This window comes from Zalophus californianus, chromosome 16 (genome assembly GCF_009762305.2).
Source record: "Zalophus californianus isolate mZalCal1 chromosome 16, mZalCal1.pri.v2, whole genome shotgun sequence".
Lineage (NCBI taxonomy): Eukaryota > Metazoa > Chordata > Mammalia > Carnivora > Otariidae > Zalophus > Zalophus californianus.
The window spans coordinates 39,982,871-40,002,342 of NC_045610.1; the positions used below are offsets into that span (position 1 = coordinate 39,982,871).

General features: G+C 40.7%; 1 protein-coding gene and 1 long non-coding RNA gene across 5 annotated transcripts in view; one reads left to right on the forward strand and one right to left on the reverse strand.

Moving 5' to 3' along the window:
• LOC113939192 overlaps positions 1-19,472 on the forward strand; it is a 52,194-nt gene that overhangs the window by 30,513 nt on the left and 2,209 nt on the right. For 2 of the 3 annotated variants that reach the window (XR_003525163.1, XR_003525161.1), the window contains 2 exons: positions 8,859-9,047; positions 10,325-10,461. This is a non-coding gene — a long non-coding RNA (uncharacterized LOC113939192). Of the gene's footprint in view, positions 1-8,858; positions 9,048-10,324; positions 10,462-19,472 lie in introns of those variants that run through there. The other variant, XR_003525162.1, reaches the window with a different exon arrangement.
• Positions 5,051-11,355, reverse strand: KRT12 (keratin 12). Of its 2 annotated transcripts, XM_027624840.1 has the most exons (8): positions 10,125-11,355; positions 9,653-9,735; positions 8,521-8,677; positions 7,488-7,649; positions 7,264-7,389; positions 6,905-7,125; positions 6,180-6,250; positions 5,051-5,481 (listed from the first exon to the last, which is right to left on the reverse strand). In XM_027624840.1, exons 1-8 carry the CDS (start codon positions 10,701-10,703, stop codon positions 5,390-5,392), a joined length of 1,491 nt encoding a protein of 496 aa, XP_027480641.1. In that variant the 5' UTR covers positions 10,704-11,355; the 3' UTR covers positions 5,051-5,389. The 2 variants fall into 2 exon arrangements, with proteins under 2 accessions (XP_027480641.1, XP_027480642.1); XM_027624841.1 differs by lacking the exon at positions 6,180-6,250 and having other exon boundaries at positions 5,051-5,504; positions 6,908-7,125.

A 19,472-nucleotide genomic window follows, 5' to 3' on the forward strand; every position in this document is an offset into this window, starting at 1 on the left:
TTGCAAATAAATGAAATATCCCCAGATGGATGCACTTAGCAGAAACTTAATGTGTATATAACTTTAGGAGGTGTGTTCCAAGCTGACACCTTAAATGCACATATTCTGACCAGCCAAGTTCAGCCCGGGAAGTGGCATGGGATGAAGAGGATATATTCAGTTAGGACACTGATATTTTTTAGTTTGATTTTGAGTTTATGATACTAAAATTAAATGACATTTAAATCTTAGGTCCAGCTCCAAGTCTTAAGAAACATTTATTAGCCCATTAAAAAGTCATTTTCTCAGCTATGTGAATATATTTTTCAGTTGATGTTTGAGTGTGTTTTTAAAAGCTTGAGTAGTTCAGATTGTCTGTCTGGTTCTGAATAATCACTACCTTTCTTCTTTATGCCTTGAGACAACTTGCCTCCTTACTGGTGGACTTTCGGGAAACTAAAGCCACTCGTTATTTAAGTAAGAGCGTTTTAATTTATTAAGTTGATGCTTATAAAAAAATTTGCTTTTTTGTCTTTTCTTTACCTCTCTATTTTTTTTTTTTTAAGTGAAATTCCTAGGGACCCCTGGGTGGCTCAGTAGGTTAAGCATCCAACTCTTGGTTTCAGCTCAGGTCATGATTTCAGGGTTGTGAGATCTAACATGTGTCGGGCTCTGCGCTGACCATGGAACGTGCTTGAGCTTCTCTCTCTCTTCTCCCTCTGTCCTTCCCACCCCCCCCTTAAACAACAACAACAACAACAACAACAACAACAAAAACTTTCTAGTATCAAACATACCTCAAGTGGCTTGAAAAGCAGGGTTAATTTCTTTTAAAAGTTCAGTTCCTAAAATTCCAGTAGGTGGCACTCTTACAAAGCCTAAAGAAGTGACTGCTTTGGCAACCTAGGATGTTTTCTAGATGGTTTCCTTCCTGCTGGGACATACTTGCAAACCCATTTGTTCTGGATAACTAAAATTCATGGTTTCCCTAATATCAGAGTTATACATGTTCTTTGTTAAGCATTTTAAGAAATGTACATAAGAAAAAATAAAATAGTCTTCAGAGTCGTTGGTAATTTCCAGATTACCACTGTAACAACTTAGTATATACAATATTTTCCAGACCTTTCTGTGGCCTGTATGTACAACAAATGCATATAAAAAGTAAACATTTTAATTTGTGAAGGTTTAGATTTTAAAATGATCATGAACAATATGCTTGTCTTTGGTTGTCTGATCCTGTACTTGGAATTTTTCTTATAAGTTATTTTCTCTAAAGATAGACCTTTTACTTCTTCAGTTCATTAATTCCTGAGTCCAAAAGGACTTTTTATGTCTGTGTTGAATTAGGGCTTGTGGTCTAGTGAATGAGGGCTGGAATCTCATGATAAGGATGCTGTGCTAATTGGATTTCTTAACAGTGAGAATAGGGCAGAATGCACTTAAATAATAAACCTAATGTGTCCTTTGCCAACTGAAGACTACGGAATATTCTGAGATATTACCAGAAAAGGACTGCAATTTTGGATTTGATGGCTGTTCCATGAGATCCTCACCACTGGAGCTTAAGTGGGAAATTTTGTGATATCACTGATTTTTTTCAGGTAGTTCCCCCCCCCGCCATAATATAACTTTAAGGCCAGCTGACTTCCCCCAGAGTGAGCAATCCAAGAGACCAAGCCAGAATTGAAATGCTTTTTTTTTTTTTTAAGATTTTCTTTATTTATTTGGCACACACAGAGAGAAAGATAGCAAATGAGAGAGAGAGAGCACAAGCAGGGGGAGTGGCAGGCAGAGATAGAGGGAGAAGCAGGCTCCCTGCTGAGCAAGGACCCCCAATGCAGGGCTTGATCCCAGGACCCTGGGATCATGACCTGAGCTGAAGGCAGATGCTTCACTGACTGAGCCACCCAGGCTCCCCTTCTTCTTCTTCTTTTTAAAAAAGATTTATTTATTTTGAGAGAGAGAGCCCAGGTGTGGATGGGGTGGGGAGGAGAAGGGAAAGAGAGAATCTCAAGCAGACTCCACCCCGAGCGCAGACCCCAACATGGGGCTTGATCTCACCACCCTGAGATCATGACCTGAGCTGAAACCAAGAGTCAGATGTTTAATCGACTGAGTCACCCAGGCGCCCCACGGTTGGAATGCTTTTTGTGACCTAACCTTGGAAATCACACACGGTCACTTCTTCAGTAGATCTGTTCTGTTCATTGTGGGAGGGGACTATAGCTAAGGGCATGAGTACCAGGAGGTGGGAATCCCTGGGACCATCTTGGATGCTACCACAGAAGTCATGCATAGGTTACTTTGTTTTTTTACTGAGGTATAATTGACGCATAACGTTTATTAGTTTCAAGTGTACAACGTAATGAATCAATATTTGTGTATATTGTGAAATGATCACCACAATAAGGCTATAGATGGTTATTTTAGAACGACAGGATTAGTTAAGATCACCTAGGGAACGAGTCTAGAGAGAAAGGACAGGAAGATTGGGCCAACATTCAGAGGTCACAAAGAAGAGTCTGAGAAAAGTGGCAGGTGAGGTATTGTCTAAGGGAGCCCAGTGGAGAAATGCTTCCAAAAGAAAGGAATGCTGAGAAACTAGGATAGTAACTAAGAACCAATAAACTGGGTTTATCCTTGTGCAAAACCCCTTTCTCCTTTGAGTCTCACACAATTCAAATGTAGTTATAAGGAAAACAGATGTTATTTGAAATGGTAACTATTACGGCCACTTTTGAGGACCAGAAAAGGGGCATCCTATATTACTTGGGGGCTGTGGACCTTGTTGAGGAAAAGACCTTGATAATCTCTTTGGGTCTAAAAGGTAAAGTTGTCCACTGGGTATTTACCCCAAAGATACAAATGTAGGGACCCAAAGGGGTACGTGCACCCCAATGTTTATAGCAGCAATGTCCAACCATAGCCAAACTGTGGAAAGAGCCAAGATGTCCATCAACAGATGAATGGATAAAGAAGAGGTGGTATATATACACAATGGAATATTATGCAGCCATCAAAAGGAATGAGATCTTGCCATTTGCAACGACGTGGATGGAACTGGAGGGTGTTATGCTGAGTGAAATAAGTCAATCAGAGAAAGACATGTATCATATGACCTCACTGATATGAGGAATTCTTAATCTCAGGAACAAACTAAGGGTTGCTGGAGTGGTGGGGGGTGAGAGGGATGGGGTGGCAGGGTGATAGACATTGGGGAGGGTATGTGCTATGGTGAGCGCTGTGAATTGTGCAAGACTGTTGAATCACAGATCTGTACTTCTGAAACAAATAACGCAACATATTTTAAGAAAAAAGGAAAAGAAGAAGATAGCAGGAGAGGAAGAATGAAGGGGAGTAAGTCAGAGGGGGAGACGAACCAGGAGAGATGATGGACTCTGAAAAACAAACTGAGGGTTCTAGAGGGGAGGAGGGTAGGGGGATGGGTTAGCCTGGTGATGGGTATTAAAGAGGGCACATTCTGCATGGAGCACTGGGTGTTATGAACAAACAATGAATCATGGAACACTACACCAAAACAAATTATGTAATATATGGTGATTAACATAACAATAAAAAAATTAAAAGATAAAAAAAATAAAAGGTAACGTTGTCCTATGACATGTTCTAGAAGGGGAGAGCTAGGCAGAGAGTTGAATTGCTGTGCACAGTACAGGGAGATAAATGGAGCACTGGAAACCACTAGCAAACATTAAAAGGAAGTGTGACTTCAGAAAGCCGCATGCTGAAGCAAGTCAGCTAAAATGGCATAATAACCTTCCATGGGCTTTTGCATTCTACAAGGGAATTCCTCCAGGCTTGTGTGACTCTTCCCTCTCCCTTCTGCTCCCCTTGACACTCTGTGCTCATCAGTTCCCCTGGTTTCTGCATCCCATTTTGGTTCCATACACTAATAATAATAGAATGCAAATACTGAGTACTTGTTAGGTGCCAGAGAGTGCTCCTAGTGCTTTATGTATGTTATCTCATTTAATCTCCACAAAACCCACCCTCTTCAAAGATCAGGAAACTGAGACACACAGAGATTAGGTTACTTGCTATGAAGTGGCAGAGCCCGTCTGGCTTCAGAGCCCAGGCTCTTAATCATTAAATCCTGCTCTATTTTTCCTTTTAGGGTTTTGAATTTGGCATTCGAGATTGAATCCCCATCTACTCAGGCTTAGACTTTGGCCACCTCCTGCCACAACCCAGAACATGATATCTGTTGTGGACTTGTGGGTCTGATCCACCCCAAAAGAAACCCCACTCCGGGCCTCCCCGGTGCCAGACAGGAGAAAGGACATCGAAGCAATGTTCGTTTATACCCTTGTGTTTTTTCACATGTGTTCCTCTGTTCCCTTTTTCCCTTCTCTGCCTGGTTGATTTATTTTCTTTTTTAAAATTAATTAATTTGAGAGAGAGAGAGAGAGAGAGAGAGTGTGAGGGGAGGGGCAGAGTGAGAAGGAAAAAGAGAATCTCAAGTAGACGCTGCTCTGAGCACAGAGTCCAATTCGGGGCTCGATTCCACGACCCCGAGATCACAACCTGAGTCAAAATCAAGAGTCGGATGACCACCCTACTAAGCCATCCAGGCACCCCTGCCTGGTTGATTGTTGTACGAAGCAATTAGTGGCCCCCTGACAAATTGTTCACTTCTTCCTCCATGTGTCCTTTGAACTTCCATGTGCCCTATATCTATGTACCACCATCCCTAGTAGATGTCTGTCTCTGCCCTCAATTGTGAGCTCCTCCAGGGAGGGACCCTATCTTACTCGTCTTTGAGTCTCCAGCCTTGCACACTGTAGGGGTTCCATAAGTGTTTCTTGACTGAATGAAAGAAGGTCCTAGGAAATGAACAGGACAACTGTTATCCCCCATAGTGGACAACGTAATTTTGCTATAACCTTGATGTAAAAAGGACAGAACTTCTGAAAGAAACTTCTTAACTTAATTTCCAACCTCCACATCTTCATCCCAGTGTTTGTCTACTTTACTAGTAGTATTTTACAAACCTCTCTCTATGCTCTTGACATTATTGTTGGAATCAAGAAGGTACATATTTCACAACATTACCATTTATCTTTTATTTGATTCTATTAAAACAATACTACTTGATCAAAATCCTGTGATTAAAGTATGTTCCAGGTCACCAAAAGAAAGTTTATTAGAAGACTACACCAGGTCCAGAAAGATATAAGGTGATTTTGGCTTGTTATAAAGACCAACATGGCCATAGTGACTTGTAATTAAAGAGCAAAAGGGACTCAAAGTGAATAGGGAATCCAAGGAAAATGAAGCAGACTAAAGTAGAATTGAACTAATATAGTATCTTACTCAGAAAGGGATAATTTCTACTTGTAAATTTCCTGTTCCTAAGGAACAACTATGGGGCAGATCTTGTGAAATTTTACATTAGTTCTTCCTGAACTTGAGATGAGACCACTTCACCGTTCACCACTTCCTGCACAATTGTCTTGATTTTCCGCAATTTAGTTTGGTCTAAAGATAAAAATGGAATAAAGGGGCAAGAGTTAGTGTTTCACATATTCATCCAAAGTTGGTTGTTGTTTAACTTAAACCTTAAATGAGATATTGGCAGATAGAGTCCATCTAATTTAAACTTTCAAAAGTGACTTTTGCATTCTAAAACAATGCATTTTATTCAGTGAAAATGAAATGTATTCAATAGTGTCATCTTATGCACAAATGAAAATATTTTTCTTTTTAAAAATTTAAAAAGTGGTTATGATGTTCATAACACTTCTTCGTAGAGTAGATTGTTTTCCTTCTGGGCTTGCCAGAAGTTTTTTTTTTATAAATCTGTATTGAGATTTTTTTTTTAAAGATTTTATTTATTCATGAGAGAGAGAGAGAGAGAGAGAGAGAGAAGCAGAGGGAGAAGCAGGCTCCCAAGGAGCAGGGAGCCCGATATGGGACCCGATCCCAGGAATTCATGACCTGAGCTGAAGGCAGACGCTTAACCATCTGAGCCACCCAGGCGCCCATTGCCAGAAGTTTTAATACAATATAATCTACTCATTTTTCTGCAGGAATGCATAAATATTTTTCCTTGGCTCAGAATGCAAATATACTTTAAATTATTAATAATACTGCTGTATTCAAGTGATCTCATCATTTTAGTCATTAATAAGTGTGATTCTGACTTATTCTAAGTGATTCTTAGGGAATCTACATACCTTTAGAGGAGTCGACTGATTGTGTTTGAGGTTTGGGTTCTGTCACAGGTAAAGTTTCATCGACACCGTCACTGTAAAGAAAACAAGAGATGATACCACATGATGCTTTCTGGGAGGAGGAGAAATAAAGAGTTAGCTATTTAAGCTAAAAATGTACATAAAACTATGGCTAAATAGAGAAGGTAGTCTAAATTTCTTGATGAACAACGATTGAATAATGCACCCTGAGAGTAATCAGTTAGTGCAGTGGACTTTTTATCTTCAAACCCTGCCTAAAACAGGCTCTCAAAGTAAGCAAACTGGCAGAACTTAGATTTCCTGATTTACAGCCCTGGGCTCTTCCCACTAGTCCAGGCTGCTGCTTTTGGAAAGTTCACTGCAGTAGGGTCGTGAGGTGATTTGGGTGGCTGTTGTTTGATGTGTCATTCTTTGCACTGGGGCATTGATATCAGAACTCTAATGGGTGACTTCTCTAGTGCTTGTTTGCGGTATGCCTCTGTCTGTGGTGCCATTATCCCAGCATTTTATGAATGATCAAGTAAGATAATGCATGATAACACTTTGCAAAGTGTAGAACATTGAATAAATCCAAGGCACGCTGTTAGGAGATGTGGTGTTTCCCATCAACGAAAGAACCCTTCCTTCTATTGCCCCAAGTGCATCAGGTGGCCACTGTTGGTCAGCCACCGAGGTTATTTTCAACCTGTTTGAACCTGTCTATTCACCCTTGGGCCTCGCCATCTAGGAGGCAACGGTAGGTCTCGATCTCCAGCTCCAGGCGGGCCTTGGCGTTCAGCAGCCTCTGGTGGTCGGTGTTCTGGTGCTCAGTGTCGGCGCGCACCTGGAGCAGCTGCTCCTCCAGGCTGCCGATGAGCTGCTGCACCTGGGACAGCTGGCCGCAGTAGTCACCCTCCACTTGGGCCAGCGAGACCTCCAGGGATTTCTTCTGCACGTGGGAGGGAAATGGCAGAGACAGAACAATGGAGGGGGCCGTTCAGAGGAAGGCAGCCGGCCAATGACCTTACCAACGCGGATGCCACGTTTTCTTTGGAAGTAGAAATGATGCTGCGTATGCAAGCCCTACCGTGGCTAGCTGGGACTGGAGCTCGATCTCCAGGTTTTGAACTGCGCGCCTCAGGTCGGTGACCTCATTCTTGCTGGACCGAAGTTGCTCGGTGTTGGTGCTGATCTCCTTCCTGAGCTCCCCACTCTGCCAACGGCAAAGAGGGATGAAGGGACATGAGCGTGTGTTGCTCCTGTGGATCTTTTCTGCAAATGTGGCAAAGCCTTTTTTTTTGTTTGTGGTACCTTTTCAATGAACCAGGCCTCTGCATCCTTACGATTCTGCTCAGCGATGGCTTCGTACTGCTCCCTCATGTTGTTGAGGAGCCTGGTGAGGTCCACCGCTGGAGCAGCGTCCATTTCCACGCTGATCTCCCCTGGGCCATCTGCCCGGAAGCTTTGGAGCTCCTGGGGACAGCGAATGAGAAGAGGGGCACAGAGGCCTGTTATAACTTTCGTGGGTCTCTTCCAACAGAGAAGACATTAAACGTTATACTTTATGACCACGTTGGTGACCGAAATAATACAATATATTAAAACTTTTTTTTAACCTACAGATTCATATTTTTCTTTTAACTTAAAAGAACTTAAGACCTTGTCTTGGGTCCCTAAACTTACCATGGGCCCTCGGGGCTGTGCCTACCATGGCAAATGGATGAGTTGGCCCTGCTTCTTGGGGGTCCAGGGCCTTTACAAAGAAGGGAAGGCTTGGCGGAAAAGGTATAGTGGGGTTTCAACCACAAGCTGCCAAACTGGGGCTACAGACAGTGCCAAGGCTTGTGCACTGTTTGTACCATAGTCAGTGATTTCCAATAGAAAGCTCTTTGGAAGCCATTGCCAGGGTCCTGATTAATGTCTGTTTATACACCAGCTTTTGATATACTATGTGGCATACCAGAGTTTATTGTGTGTTTTACACTGGTCATAACCAGTTTCTCAAACGTATATAACATTATGTATTATTGGCAGACTTTTGTTTTTGAAAAATACTATATTTTTAAAAATCACTAAATTAGGACAATTAAAATTCTGGTTGTCCTTATCTAATGATGAAAATGACAAAATCAGAAAGCACCTCTAATCTGTTAAACTTTAACAGGAACCACCATCAATCCCACCACCACCACCACACATACATACATCCTGAAATTCAAAACAAATGGCCCACTTAACAGGGGTATCATGTATCATCCATATCTGTTCTAACTCTGGATTTGTAAATTTGAAATCGTAATTTTTGGATTCAGGAGGAAAAAAAGCAGCTTAGAAATCTGCCTACCTCTTCATGGTTCTTTTTCAGGTAGGCCAGGTCTTCTGTTAGGTTCTCGATCTGCATCTCCAGGTCGGCTCTGGCCAGGGTCAGCTCGTCCAGCACCCGGCGCAGGCCGTTGATGTCGGCCTCCACGCTCTGGTGCAGGGCCAGCTCATTCTCATACCTGAAAACCAAATGCAAAACAGTTTCCGGAGTCAACGTACCCATTTGAATAAGGCCCCTGCCATCATCTACAGGGTTGTTTTGTGTCCTGGTGGAAGTGATTATGTAGAAGGGGCAGCATTGTAATGTATGATGCTCTGTTTCCTTTTTAACATTTTTCTTTCCTTTTTTTTTCATAATAGTTTACTGCTCAGTTGGAAAGAAGTGAGAAAATTGTGAGGTGAGACTTTTCTCCCAGCAATGAACCTCAGTGACCCTGCATCCCAGGGAACAGTTTCCCCTTTTGGATGGCTGCCCTGGCTATAAACAGTAGTAGCCCCTCTCCAGGTGGAGTTTCTGATGGAATCCTAAAAGCAGTTGAAAATTAAAAAGTAATTTTTTTTTGCTTACGTTTTATTCATGATTTAATTTAAGACACTGATACTTCTATAATAGCTTTTATCAAGGTTTTACAGGTTGAGGATCATTCACCACTGCAACATCCTGCATGGAGATTTCATGGAGCAAAACGAGCGTTAGTGTTTCTTGTGTGTGGGAGGGTGGAATATGGGAAAAGAGGAAAGAATATAAAAATAGGTGTGTGGTTAATATTTTAGTGGTATGTGTCATTAGGAAAAAGATAATTTCACTTCTAGGTAAAAACATTATTAATTCATTTTGATACATGGAAGATTGAGGTTTAGGACATTGGTGTAAATATCAGGTTGCATTAAGAGCCAAAAGCAAATTACAAGCATGGTGGTGATTGTAGCGCTAGGTTTAAGTAGCTTATAATTAAGGATGTGAATGTGAATTGTGTTTGAATCTGCCTTCTTCCTAGAATGCCCAGTGTAAATTTACCAAACAACAAATGTGTGGAGCATGCGTACTGCAGAGGGATTGAAACATTTGCCATCAACAAAGGCAGGGAAATAGGGAGTAAGAAGAAATGATGAGGCATATCAATTATCATTAGTCTTTCTTTTGTTGTACTCACTTCATTCTGAAGTCTTCGGCAGCCAGTCTTGCATTGTCGATCTGCAAGATGAGCTGGGCATTTCCAATGCTGGCAGAAATGATCTGGCAAAATAGGGGAAAACACAAAAAATGAAGTTGTAAAATACTAGTATTATGCGAGTGCATTTCTAAAAAGCTTTTTAGGTGATGTTAACATGCTATTTTATTAAGAGTTTAAGGCAGTTTAACTTTTTAAAAGAAAACATGTTTATATCATTTTATTTAAAAATTGAGAAACATTTTTTTTTGCAGAAAGGTAGTGGAAATACAGTCACTTTTTATGATAAACGATAAAATGAAACTAAGTATCTTGAGATGAGAAATTGCTCCCAATACAGTCAAATTGAAAAGTACCTTAAGTTTTAGGCAGTTTGTCATTGTAAAATCTTATAATAGCAAAAAAGAAAAATAAAAAATAATTCCCAAAGCCCCTTCAAAAACCATATTGTTACCTCATTCCTGAGGTCTTCGATCAATAGATAATATTTACTGTAATCACTCTGTGACCCGGCGTCTCCAGTCCCAGATTCTCGTGTTTCATACCATTCTCTAATTTTGTTTTCTAGCTCAGTATTAGCCTCTTCTAGAGCTCGAACCTTATCCAGATAGGAAGCCAATCTATCATTAAGATTTTGCATGGTTTCCTTTTCAGATCCGGAAAGAAGGCCTCCATCATTGCCAGAGAGAATACCTCCAAAGCCACCTCCTGCGCTTCCCCCAAATCCAATTCCCAGGCCACCAAAGCCACCTCCCAGACCTCCAAAGCCACCTCCCAGACCTCCAGAGCCACCTCCCAGGGCTCCCCCATAAGCAGTGCCCAGTCCTCCTGCAAGGGAAATTCCAGAGCCACCACCAAAGCCAGAACTAGGACCAAACATGGAAGCAGTAGAAAAGCCTCCCCCAAAGCTGTCTCCAAAGCCAAAGGTGCTCCCCCCATAGCTACTGCCAACAATGGAAGCAGACGCGCCCCTGGCTCTGCTCTGGGAAGACAGCCGCCGGGGCAGCCCGGAGGTGGGCACTGAGAGAGACATGGTGTTGCTGGAAAGATCCACAGCCCTGGGAAGGGGGCCACAACCTGAGAAGAAGCAGTGTCAGTAAGGCAGAAAGGTTGGCCTTTTATAGGTCATGAAATGGGTGTTGCAGTTGAAAAGTTCACTCTCTTCACTCAAAATATCATGGCCCCCCTTTTTTGACCAGCTCAACCAGTAAATGATTTATGCATACTGAAAACTCATTAGTATAGAAATAATTGAATAATTGTGCTCATTACATATTTGTTATACGAAAAAGAAATCTGGGTGGAGTGGAGATAGGTTGTCACAAGATATTTTCTCTTCCAGATTATTCCATTGCTTGGATTCTCTGCACTGTCCAGTGTTTTATGCACTGTGTAGGAAAGCAATGAGTGATTGTTGAGTGGATAAATTAATCGTTCGTCACCCTCAGCCTTGAGCTTCTTAAAGTTCTTCACTTATATTTCCTACTTGTTTCCTTTAGAAAACTAAATGTAAACCATCTGACCATGATCTAGTCTATCTTCTAGTGGAATATAGTTTCAAAGCAGTTGTGAAATGCACTGGTGGAGGGTGGGGAATAAATGCATTTTCCAGGGGGCGCCTGGGTGGCTCAGTCAGTTGAGTGTCTGTCTTTGGGTCAGGTCATGATCCCAGGGTCCTGGGATTGAGCCCCGCATTGGGCTCCCTGCTCAGTGGGGAGCATGCTTCTCCCTCTCCCGCTCCCCCTGCTTGTGCACTCTCTATCTCTCTGTCTCCGTCAAATAAATAAAATCTTTAAAATAAAAATGCGTTTTCCAGATTGATACAGTAATTTGAACTCTCAAGGCTTTTAAAATCTCAGATTAGGATTGGGATGTTACATGGTTTCTTTCTTTGTAATTCAGAAAAAGGACCCCTTAAACATTGAAAAGTGCTATTTTTGAGTAGAGTGTTATAGTATTTTCAGCAGCTCTTCCTTTGCATAAGAATTACCTTCTTAGGAAACTCTGTGGAATCAGGAGCCTTGTCTGATTGTTTGCTGCTCAACCTCCAGCATTGCTAATGTATCAAAGTACAATTGATCTTTTGTATATTAAAATTCTGTCACTGCTTGCACTCTCAACCCCTGCCCCCCACTCTAATATCGATATTCTCTGCCTTGACTCTAGCTTCCCAGAAAGTGAGGTTCTCTAAGCCTGTGAACAGTCTTGAGCTGGAGCCAGCAGTGCCCCCTGGTGTGTGGGGGCAAATGCAGAGGACTTCACCCGAAGCCCATGTCAGGCCCCTATAGGGAATACTCAGTGTCAATTCTGGCAAGGAGAAGGACTGTGTGACCCTATTTATTTATTTATTTATTTATTTATTTATTTATTTATTTTCCCAGGGACAGGAATGATGAACCCAGGGTGAAATCCAATTCCAGCATTCCAGCTTCCTTTTACCTTACTGTAGAAGGGACACATGTGAAGGGACATATTTTTCCCCAGCCTATACATGTCACAAGGAGCAGGCCAATGGGATTTCTTTTCTTTCTTTCTTTTTTTTTTTAAGATTATTTATTTATTTATTTGACAGAGAGAGACACAGCGAGAGAGGGAACATAAGCAGGGGGAGTGGGAGAGGGAGAAGCAGGCTTCCCACCGAGCAGGGAGCCAGATGCAGGGCTCGATCCCAGGACCCTGGGACCATGACCTGAGGCAAAGGCAGATGCCCAACGACTGAGTCACCCAAGTGCCTCACCAATGGGATTTCTTTTTTTTTTTTAATTTTTTTATTATTATGTTAATCACCATAAATTACATCATTAGTTTTTGATGTAGTGTTCCATGATTCATTGTTTGTGCATAACACCCAGTGCTCCATGCAGAATGTGCCTTCTTTAATACCCATCACCAGGCTAACCCATCCCCCTACCCTCCTCCCCTCTAGAACCCTCAGTTTGTTTTTCAGAGTCCATCATCTCTCCTGGTTCGTCTCCCCCTCTGACTTACTCTCCTTCGTTCTTCCTCTCCTGCTATCTTCTTCTTTTTCTTTTTTCTTAAAATATGTTGCGTTATTTGTTTCAGAAGTACAGATCTGTGATTGAACAGTCTTGCACAATTCACAGCGCTCACCATAGCACATACCCTCCCCAATGTCTATCACCCAGCCGCCCCAACCAATGGGATTTCTAAATAAAGGGGTCTTGAGCAAGACATTTACAGAAACTATGTATTCTCACTCACAATAGATATAGAAAGGATGCAGCAATCAAATGCAGACTCAGCTTGATGAGAGATGCTGTAATCCATTTTTTCATTTCTTGAGAGGATGGAAATGTGTTAGGTGGGAATGCCAGGGACCTCGGCCTCATATGGAAATTTTTAGCAAGGATCCCTTTAATGTATATTACAAGCATTTTGTCTGAGCTTGTCCTTGTTCCAATTGTTGATAGTGATAGTGTGCTTACTATGTTGTAGACACCGGGTCAGATAAACTGCAGACATTATTTTTAACCCTTGTGGCAACCTCTTAAGTTGGATACTTTTGTCCCAGTTTTCCAAATGAGCAATCTGAGGGTCACAATGTTAAGTGACTTATACAAGACCACACAGCCAGGAGGTGGCAAAGATAGGATTCAGGTTGCAGTGCCTTTTACAGACAACACAGCCCTGCTTTTTACAGTGAAAACAGAAAGGGCAGAGCGTCACTCTGACCCCCCAGTGGTGAGACTGGGTTTCTGCCCTACACATCAACCAGGAGCTTTAGCTTTTCTCCTTGAATTTCATTTCTCAGTATACAGGCTGAGACCCAGAGAATGACACCACACATGAAATCCTGCAGACACATGGACAAATGTAGTTTTATTATATTTTTTAAAATTTAATTTAACTTTATTATGTTAGTCTCCATACAGTATGTCATTAGTTTTTGATGTAGTGTTCCATGATTCATTGTTTTTGTATAACACCCAGTGCTCCATGCAGTACATGCCCTTCTTAATACCCATCACCGGGCTAACCCATCCCCCATCCCCCTCCCCTCTAAAACCCTCAGTTTGTTTCTCGGAATCTGTAGTCTCTCATGGTTCTTCTCCCCCTCTGATTCCCCCCTTCATTTTTCCCTTCCTTCTCCTAATGTCCTCCACGCTATTCCTTATGTTCCACAAATAAGTGAAACCATATGATAATTGACTTTCTCTGCTTGACTTCTTTCACTTGGCATAATCTCCTCCAGTCCCAACCATGTTGAGGTAAAAGTTGGGTATTCATCCTTTCTGATGGCTGAGTAATATTCCATTGTATATATGGACCACATCTTCTTTATCCATTCATCTGTCGAAGGGCATCTCGGCTCTTTCCACAATTTGGCTTTTACTGACATTGCTGCTAGGAACATTGGGGTGCATACAGCCCTCCTTTTCACTACATCTATGTCTTTGGGGTAAATACCCAGGAGTGCAATTACTGGGTCATAGGATAGCTCTATTTTTAATTTTTTGAGGAACCTCCACACTTTTCCAAAGTGGCTGTACCAACTTGCATTCCCACCAACAGTGTAAGAGGGTTCCCCTTTCTCTACATCCTCGCCTACATTTGTTTCTTGCCTTGTCAGTTTTTGCCATTCTAACTGGTATAAGGCGGTATCTCAATGTGGTTTTGATTTGAATTTCCCTGATGGCTAATGATGATGAACATTTTTTCATGTGTCTGTTAGCCGTTTGTATATCTTCTTCGGAGAAGTGTCTGTTCATGTCTTCTGCCCATTTTTTGACTTGATTATTTGTTTTTTTGGGTGTTGAGTTTGAGAAGTTCTTTATAGGTCTTGGATATCAGCCCTTTGTCTGTAGTGTCATTTGCAAATATCTTCTCCCATTCTGTGGGTTGCCTCTTTGTTTTGTTGACTGTTTCCTTTGCTGTGCAGAAGCTTTTTATCTTGATGAAGTCCCAAAAGTTCATTTTTGTTTCTGAGGAAGATATTTGCTGTGGGATTTTCATAGATGGATTTTATGAACTTGAGGAATGTTCCTCTATCCCTATACTCTGAAGAGTTTTAATCAGGAAAGGATGCTGTTTTTTGTCAAATGCTTTTTCTGCATCAATTGAGAGGACCATATCGTTCTTCTTTCTCCTCTGAATAATGTGTTCTATCACATTGATTTGCGAATGTTGAACCATCCTTGCATCCTAGGGATAAATCCCACTTGGTCGTAGTGGATGATCCTTTTAATGTATTGTTGGATCCTATTAGCTAGGATTTTATTGAGGATTTTGGAATCCATAGTCATCAGGGATATTGGTCTGAAATTCTCCTCTTTGATGGGGTCTTTGCCTGGTTTGGGAATTAAGGTAATACTGGCCTCATAGAATGAGTCTGGAAGTTTTCCTTCTGTTTCTATTTTTTGAAACAGCTTCAGGAGAATAGGTATTATTTCTTCTTTGAATGTTTGGTAGAATTCCCCAGGGAATCCATCAGGCCCTGGACCCTTGTTTTTTGGGAGGCTTTTGATCACTGCTTCAATCTCATTACTGGTTATTGGCCTATTCAGGTTGTCAATTTCTTCCTGTTTCAGGTTTCCAGGAAGGCATTGATTTCTTCCAGGTTGCTTAATTTATTGGCATATAGTTATTGATAGTAATTTCTAATAATTATTTCTATTTCCTTGGTGTTAGTCGTGATCTCTCCCCTTTCATTCATAATTTTATTAGTTTGGGTCCTTTCTCTTTTCTTTTGGATAAGTCTGGCCAGTGGTTTACCGATCTTAATAATTCTTTCAAAGAACCAGCTTCTAGTTTCGTTGATCTGATCTACTGTGTTTCTGGTTTCTAATCCATTGATCTCTGCTCTAATCTTAATTATTTCTCTCTAATGCATGGCTTAGGCATCATTTGTTGCTTTTTCTCTAGTTCTTTAAGGTGTAAAGTTAGTTAGTGAATTTGGGATTTTTCTGTTTTTTTGAGTGAGCCTTGGATGGCTATGTATTTCCTCCTTAGGACCGCCTTTGCAGTATCCCATAGGTTTTGGACCGATGTGTTTTTGTTCTCATTGGTTTCCATGAATTGTTTAAGTTCTTTGACTTCCTGGTTGACCCAGACATTCTTGAGCAGAGTGGTCTTTAGCTTCTAAGTGTTTGAATTTCTTCCAATTTTTTTTCTTGTGATTGAGTTCTAGTTTTAAAGCATAATGGTCTGAGAATATGCAGGGAATAATCTCAATCTTTTGGTATCGGTTGAGACCTGATTTGTGACCCAGTATGTGGTCTATTCTGGAGAAAGTTCCATGTGCACTCAAGAAGAATGAATATTCTGTTATTTTAGGGTGGAATGTTCTGTGTATATCTCTGAGGTCCGTCTGGTCCAGTGTGTCATTCAAAGCTCTTGTTTCTTTGTTGATTTTCTGCTTAGATGATCTGTCTATTGCTGAGAGTGGAGTATTGAGGTCTCCTACAATTAACATATTGTTATCAATATGACTCTTTATTTTGGTTAACAGTTGGCTTATGTAGTTGGCTGCTCCCATGTTGGGGGCATCGATATTTACAGTTGTTAGATCTTCTTGTTGGATAGACCCTTTAAGAACAATACAGTGTCCTTCTGTGTCTCTAACTACAGTCTTTAGCTTACAATCTAATTTGTCTGAGATAAGAATTGCTACCCCAGCTTTCTTTCGAGGTCCGTTGGCATGAAAGATGGATCTCCATCCCTTCACTTTCAGTCTGGATGTATCTTTAGGTTCAAAATGAGTCTCTTGTAGACAGCATCTGGATGGGTCCTGTCTTTTTATCCAATCTGCAACCCTCTGCCATTTTATGGGAGCATTTAGGCCGTTCACGTTGAGGTGATTATTGAAAGATATGAATTTATTATCATCATGTTGCCTGTGAAGTCCTTGTTTCTATAGATTGTCTCTGTAAATTTCTGTTCTCTAGCACTCTTGGGGTCTTTCTCCTTTTATAGAACCCCCCTTAATACTTCTTGCAGGACCGGCTTAGTGGTCACATATTCTTTTAGTTTCTGCCGGTCTTGGAAGCTCTGCATCTCTCCATCCATTCTAAGTGACAGCCTTGCCAGATGTAGCATTCTTGGCTGCATGTTCTTCTCATTTAGCACCCTACAAATGTAGTTTTAGTTATACTTTTGACATGTAACCACAATGTCAGAGATCATGTAAAATACTAGTTCAACTTGCACTTCCTACACAGGAATTTGACATTATGGTCATTAATAATTAGTTATAAGCGGCATTTCCCCCCTTCCCCTGCCTTCAAGGGTGATTCCATTATTATTGCCATAGAAATGAAACAGGCTATTCATTGCTTACAGACTTGAGGGGATGTGCCAAATGCAGACTTGTAGCTTAGTGATATGATCACATAATATGGGAATATGATTAACTTGAATTCTTGAATTTGGAACCATGCTGAATTTTGTGCTGAAATGTATACTTTCCATCTCTAATGCCTATATGTAAATTTTTAAATAATTTTGCTCAGTGCCTATACATTATGTTTACATATTATACCTTCGTGTTTCTATATATATTATTTATTTTCCTAGACTGCATGTTTCTCAGCTGGGGACTATGTCTAATTTTTTATCCTTAGTCTTAGCCTAGTGTTTGCCTAGGCTTCATCCTTGCACTTCTGGAGTTATTTCACTTGAAAGAACTTAATCCTTGTTTGAATATGTCACTTAAAATTCATTTCATCTGAGAGTGACTTTGCTCTAATTTGCTGGTATGCTTTGACCAAGATTTATTCTGAATCCAATTATGAATGGGGAGGAACTTCAGAAGTTGAAAAGAGAGTTATTTCTTCTTCAGTGGCTGTTTTTTGGGAGGGAGGGCTAAGTTAAATAATAAAGCATGTACTTTAGAGGTTTTAGAAGTAAAAATAATTTTCTCTGACAGCTATGAAAATATAGGAGGGTGGGAATATAGAAAACAGAAACAATCTTGGGCTTTGGTGGCAAAGTGATTATGTAAGTTGAGGCACAGAGGAAAATGATGAGAAAGGGGGAACTGCTCAAAAGAGTCATGACTGCCTTTTCTGTAGAGTTTAGGGAATACTCAAGATAGAGACAGTTATTTATGTGGTATTTGTAAGTCTTTTGATTTATTAAGTAAAACTTATGCCCATCTTCTCATGTCACATTGGTTAGTTTCCTGCTCTTTGATTGCAGGGTTTTCCACCTGAGTTCTTTCCATTAAAGACAGACCTTCCACTTCCTGCAATTCACTGATCACTGGGTCCCTAACACCTTTCACTTTTGCTTTGAATAACATTTGAAGATCCTGTGAGTGACTAAAAGAATATTGGGCTACTGACATTGTATGTTGTGATTTTGAAATGAGAATGAAAAAAGACCTTGGTGGTCATGCTTGAGGGTGAGTTCTGGACTCCAGAGCTCAGTGTTCTCAAAGGCAGGGAGGGTTGCCTATGGTGAGAGAGAGGAGAAGGAATCTTGGAATCTTCCCTTGCCTGGGAAGGCAAGTCTTAGAAGTGAGTCTAGGGGAGAGAAGACAAATGTTTGAAGGGAAATTAAAAAAAATAGAAATCACTAGCCAGTGCTTTAAGTTGGAATTGTTATTTGAGACTGCCCCCAAGTTAGTGAGGGTGAGAGCGGAGGGTGTCCACTGGTCAAGTTTTGATTTTATATCATTCCATGGCATTCTTTTTAGATGTTATAAAGCTCTGTGTAGATGTAATTCCCCAAGGCCAGAAAAAGTCGTTCTCTCCAACCTAGCATAACCTCTAGGGTTTCTCTCTGAGTTTGATGGGTCCACTTGGATACTGATGATTTTGTATAAGGTCATGAAATTTATTGATAATGATTCTGTGTGTGATAAAGAGACCTATACTTAAGGACTATGAATCTTCTCTGGATCTGTATGCCTGCCAGAAATAGGATCATGCTGTTCTGTTTCTTAGCTCGTATAAGAAATATAGATACGGAGATTAACACTTTACTTTCACACAGTCACTACTGGTAGAACCGGTGGTATATACATAAATACATCTGGTTCCACATGTATATATGTTCTCTCCTACTTTCTTTGAAAGATTGCTTGGAAGAAACTAGAGATTGACCAAAAGGCAAGGATTAGTTTTCATTTTTTATGATAGGAAATTCGGTTAAAAATAACCTACTTTTGAACAAAGTGTCATTATTGTCTATGGCAAAAGGCAACAATTGTCATACTGACAATGGCCATGCCTAGTGAATTTCAAACCCACCTCCTGCGAGTTTTTTACTAATCAGACTCAGTCTTTGGCATTTGCATGTTGAAGTTACATACTGTTCTGGAATGTATTTTAGTAGGAGAAAAATAATTTACTTCTAAAAGTTCTTAACATCTTTAAAAGCAATTTACTAACCCGAGTGACTTGGAAGGAAATTAAGAAAAAAATGAGAGTGAACCTCTTTACTTTGAGGAAAGGAATGAGAATAGGTGAAGATAATATTTTTTTCTAACAAAAGTTGTGGTAAATCCAGTCATGTGGGATGCTGGCTGGTCCACATTTGTGACATTTGGCTGTTCTAAATGTCTGGCTAGTGAAAATGGCAGAAAAGAGCAAAACAAGTAAGAACAGGCAAATGCTCATTTCAGGTGTGACTCCGCAATTGTTTGTCATGTAATTTATTGCTTAAAAGAGTGTCGTGACTTCAGACAAACAGTCCTAAGGTTCTGTCCTGCTCCATTACTTGGTAACTGTGACTTTGGGAGAGTACCTATTTCATGTCTTCATATATAATCCTCATTTGTAAAATGGGGAGAATAGAATAAGATCAAACCAGATGAAATTGCTATTTTTTTAAAGGTAAA

Excerpts from the sequence above, each read along its gene's own strand:
- KRT12 (XM_027624840.1), bottom strand. The coding sequence starts at position 10,703 with ATGTCTCTCTCAGTGCCCACCTCCGGGCTGCCCCGGCGGCTGTCTTCC. Across the intron at positions 8,678-9,652 it reads GCCGAAGACTTCAGAATGAA|GTATGAGAATGAGCTGGCCC; the intron begins GTGAGTACAACA and ends TTTGGTTTTCAG. Across the intron at positions 7,650-8,520 it reads TGAAAAAGAACCATGAAGAG|GAGCTCCAAAGCTTCCGGGC; the intron begins GTAGGCAGATTT and ends CGCTGTCCCCAG.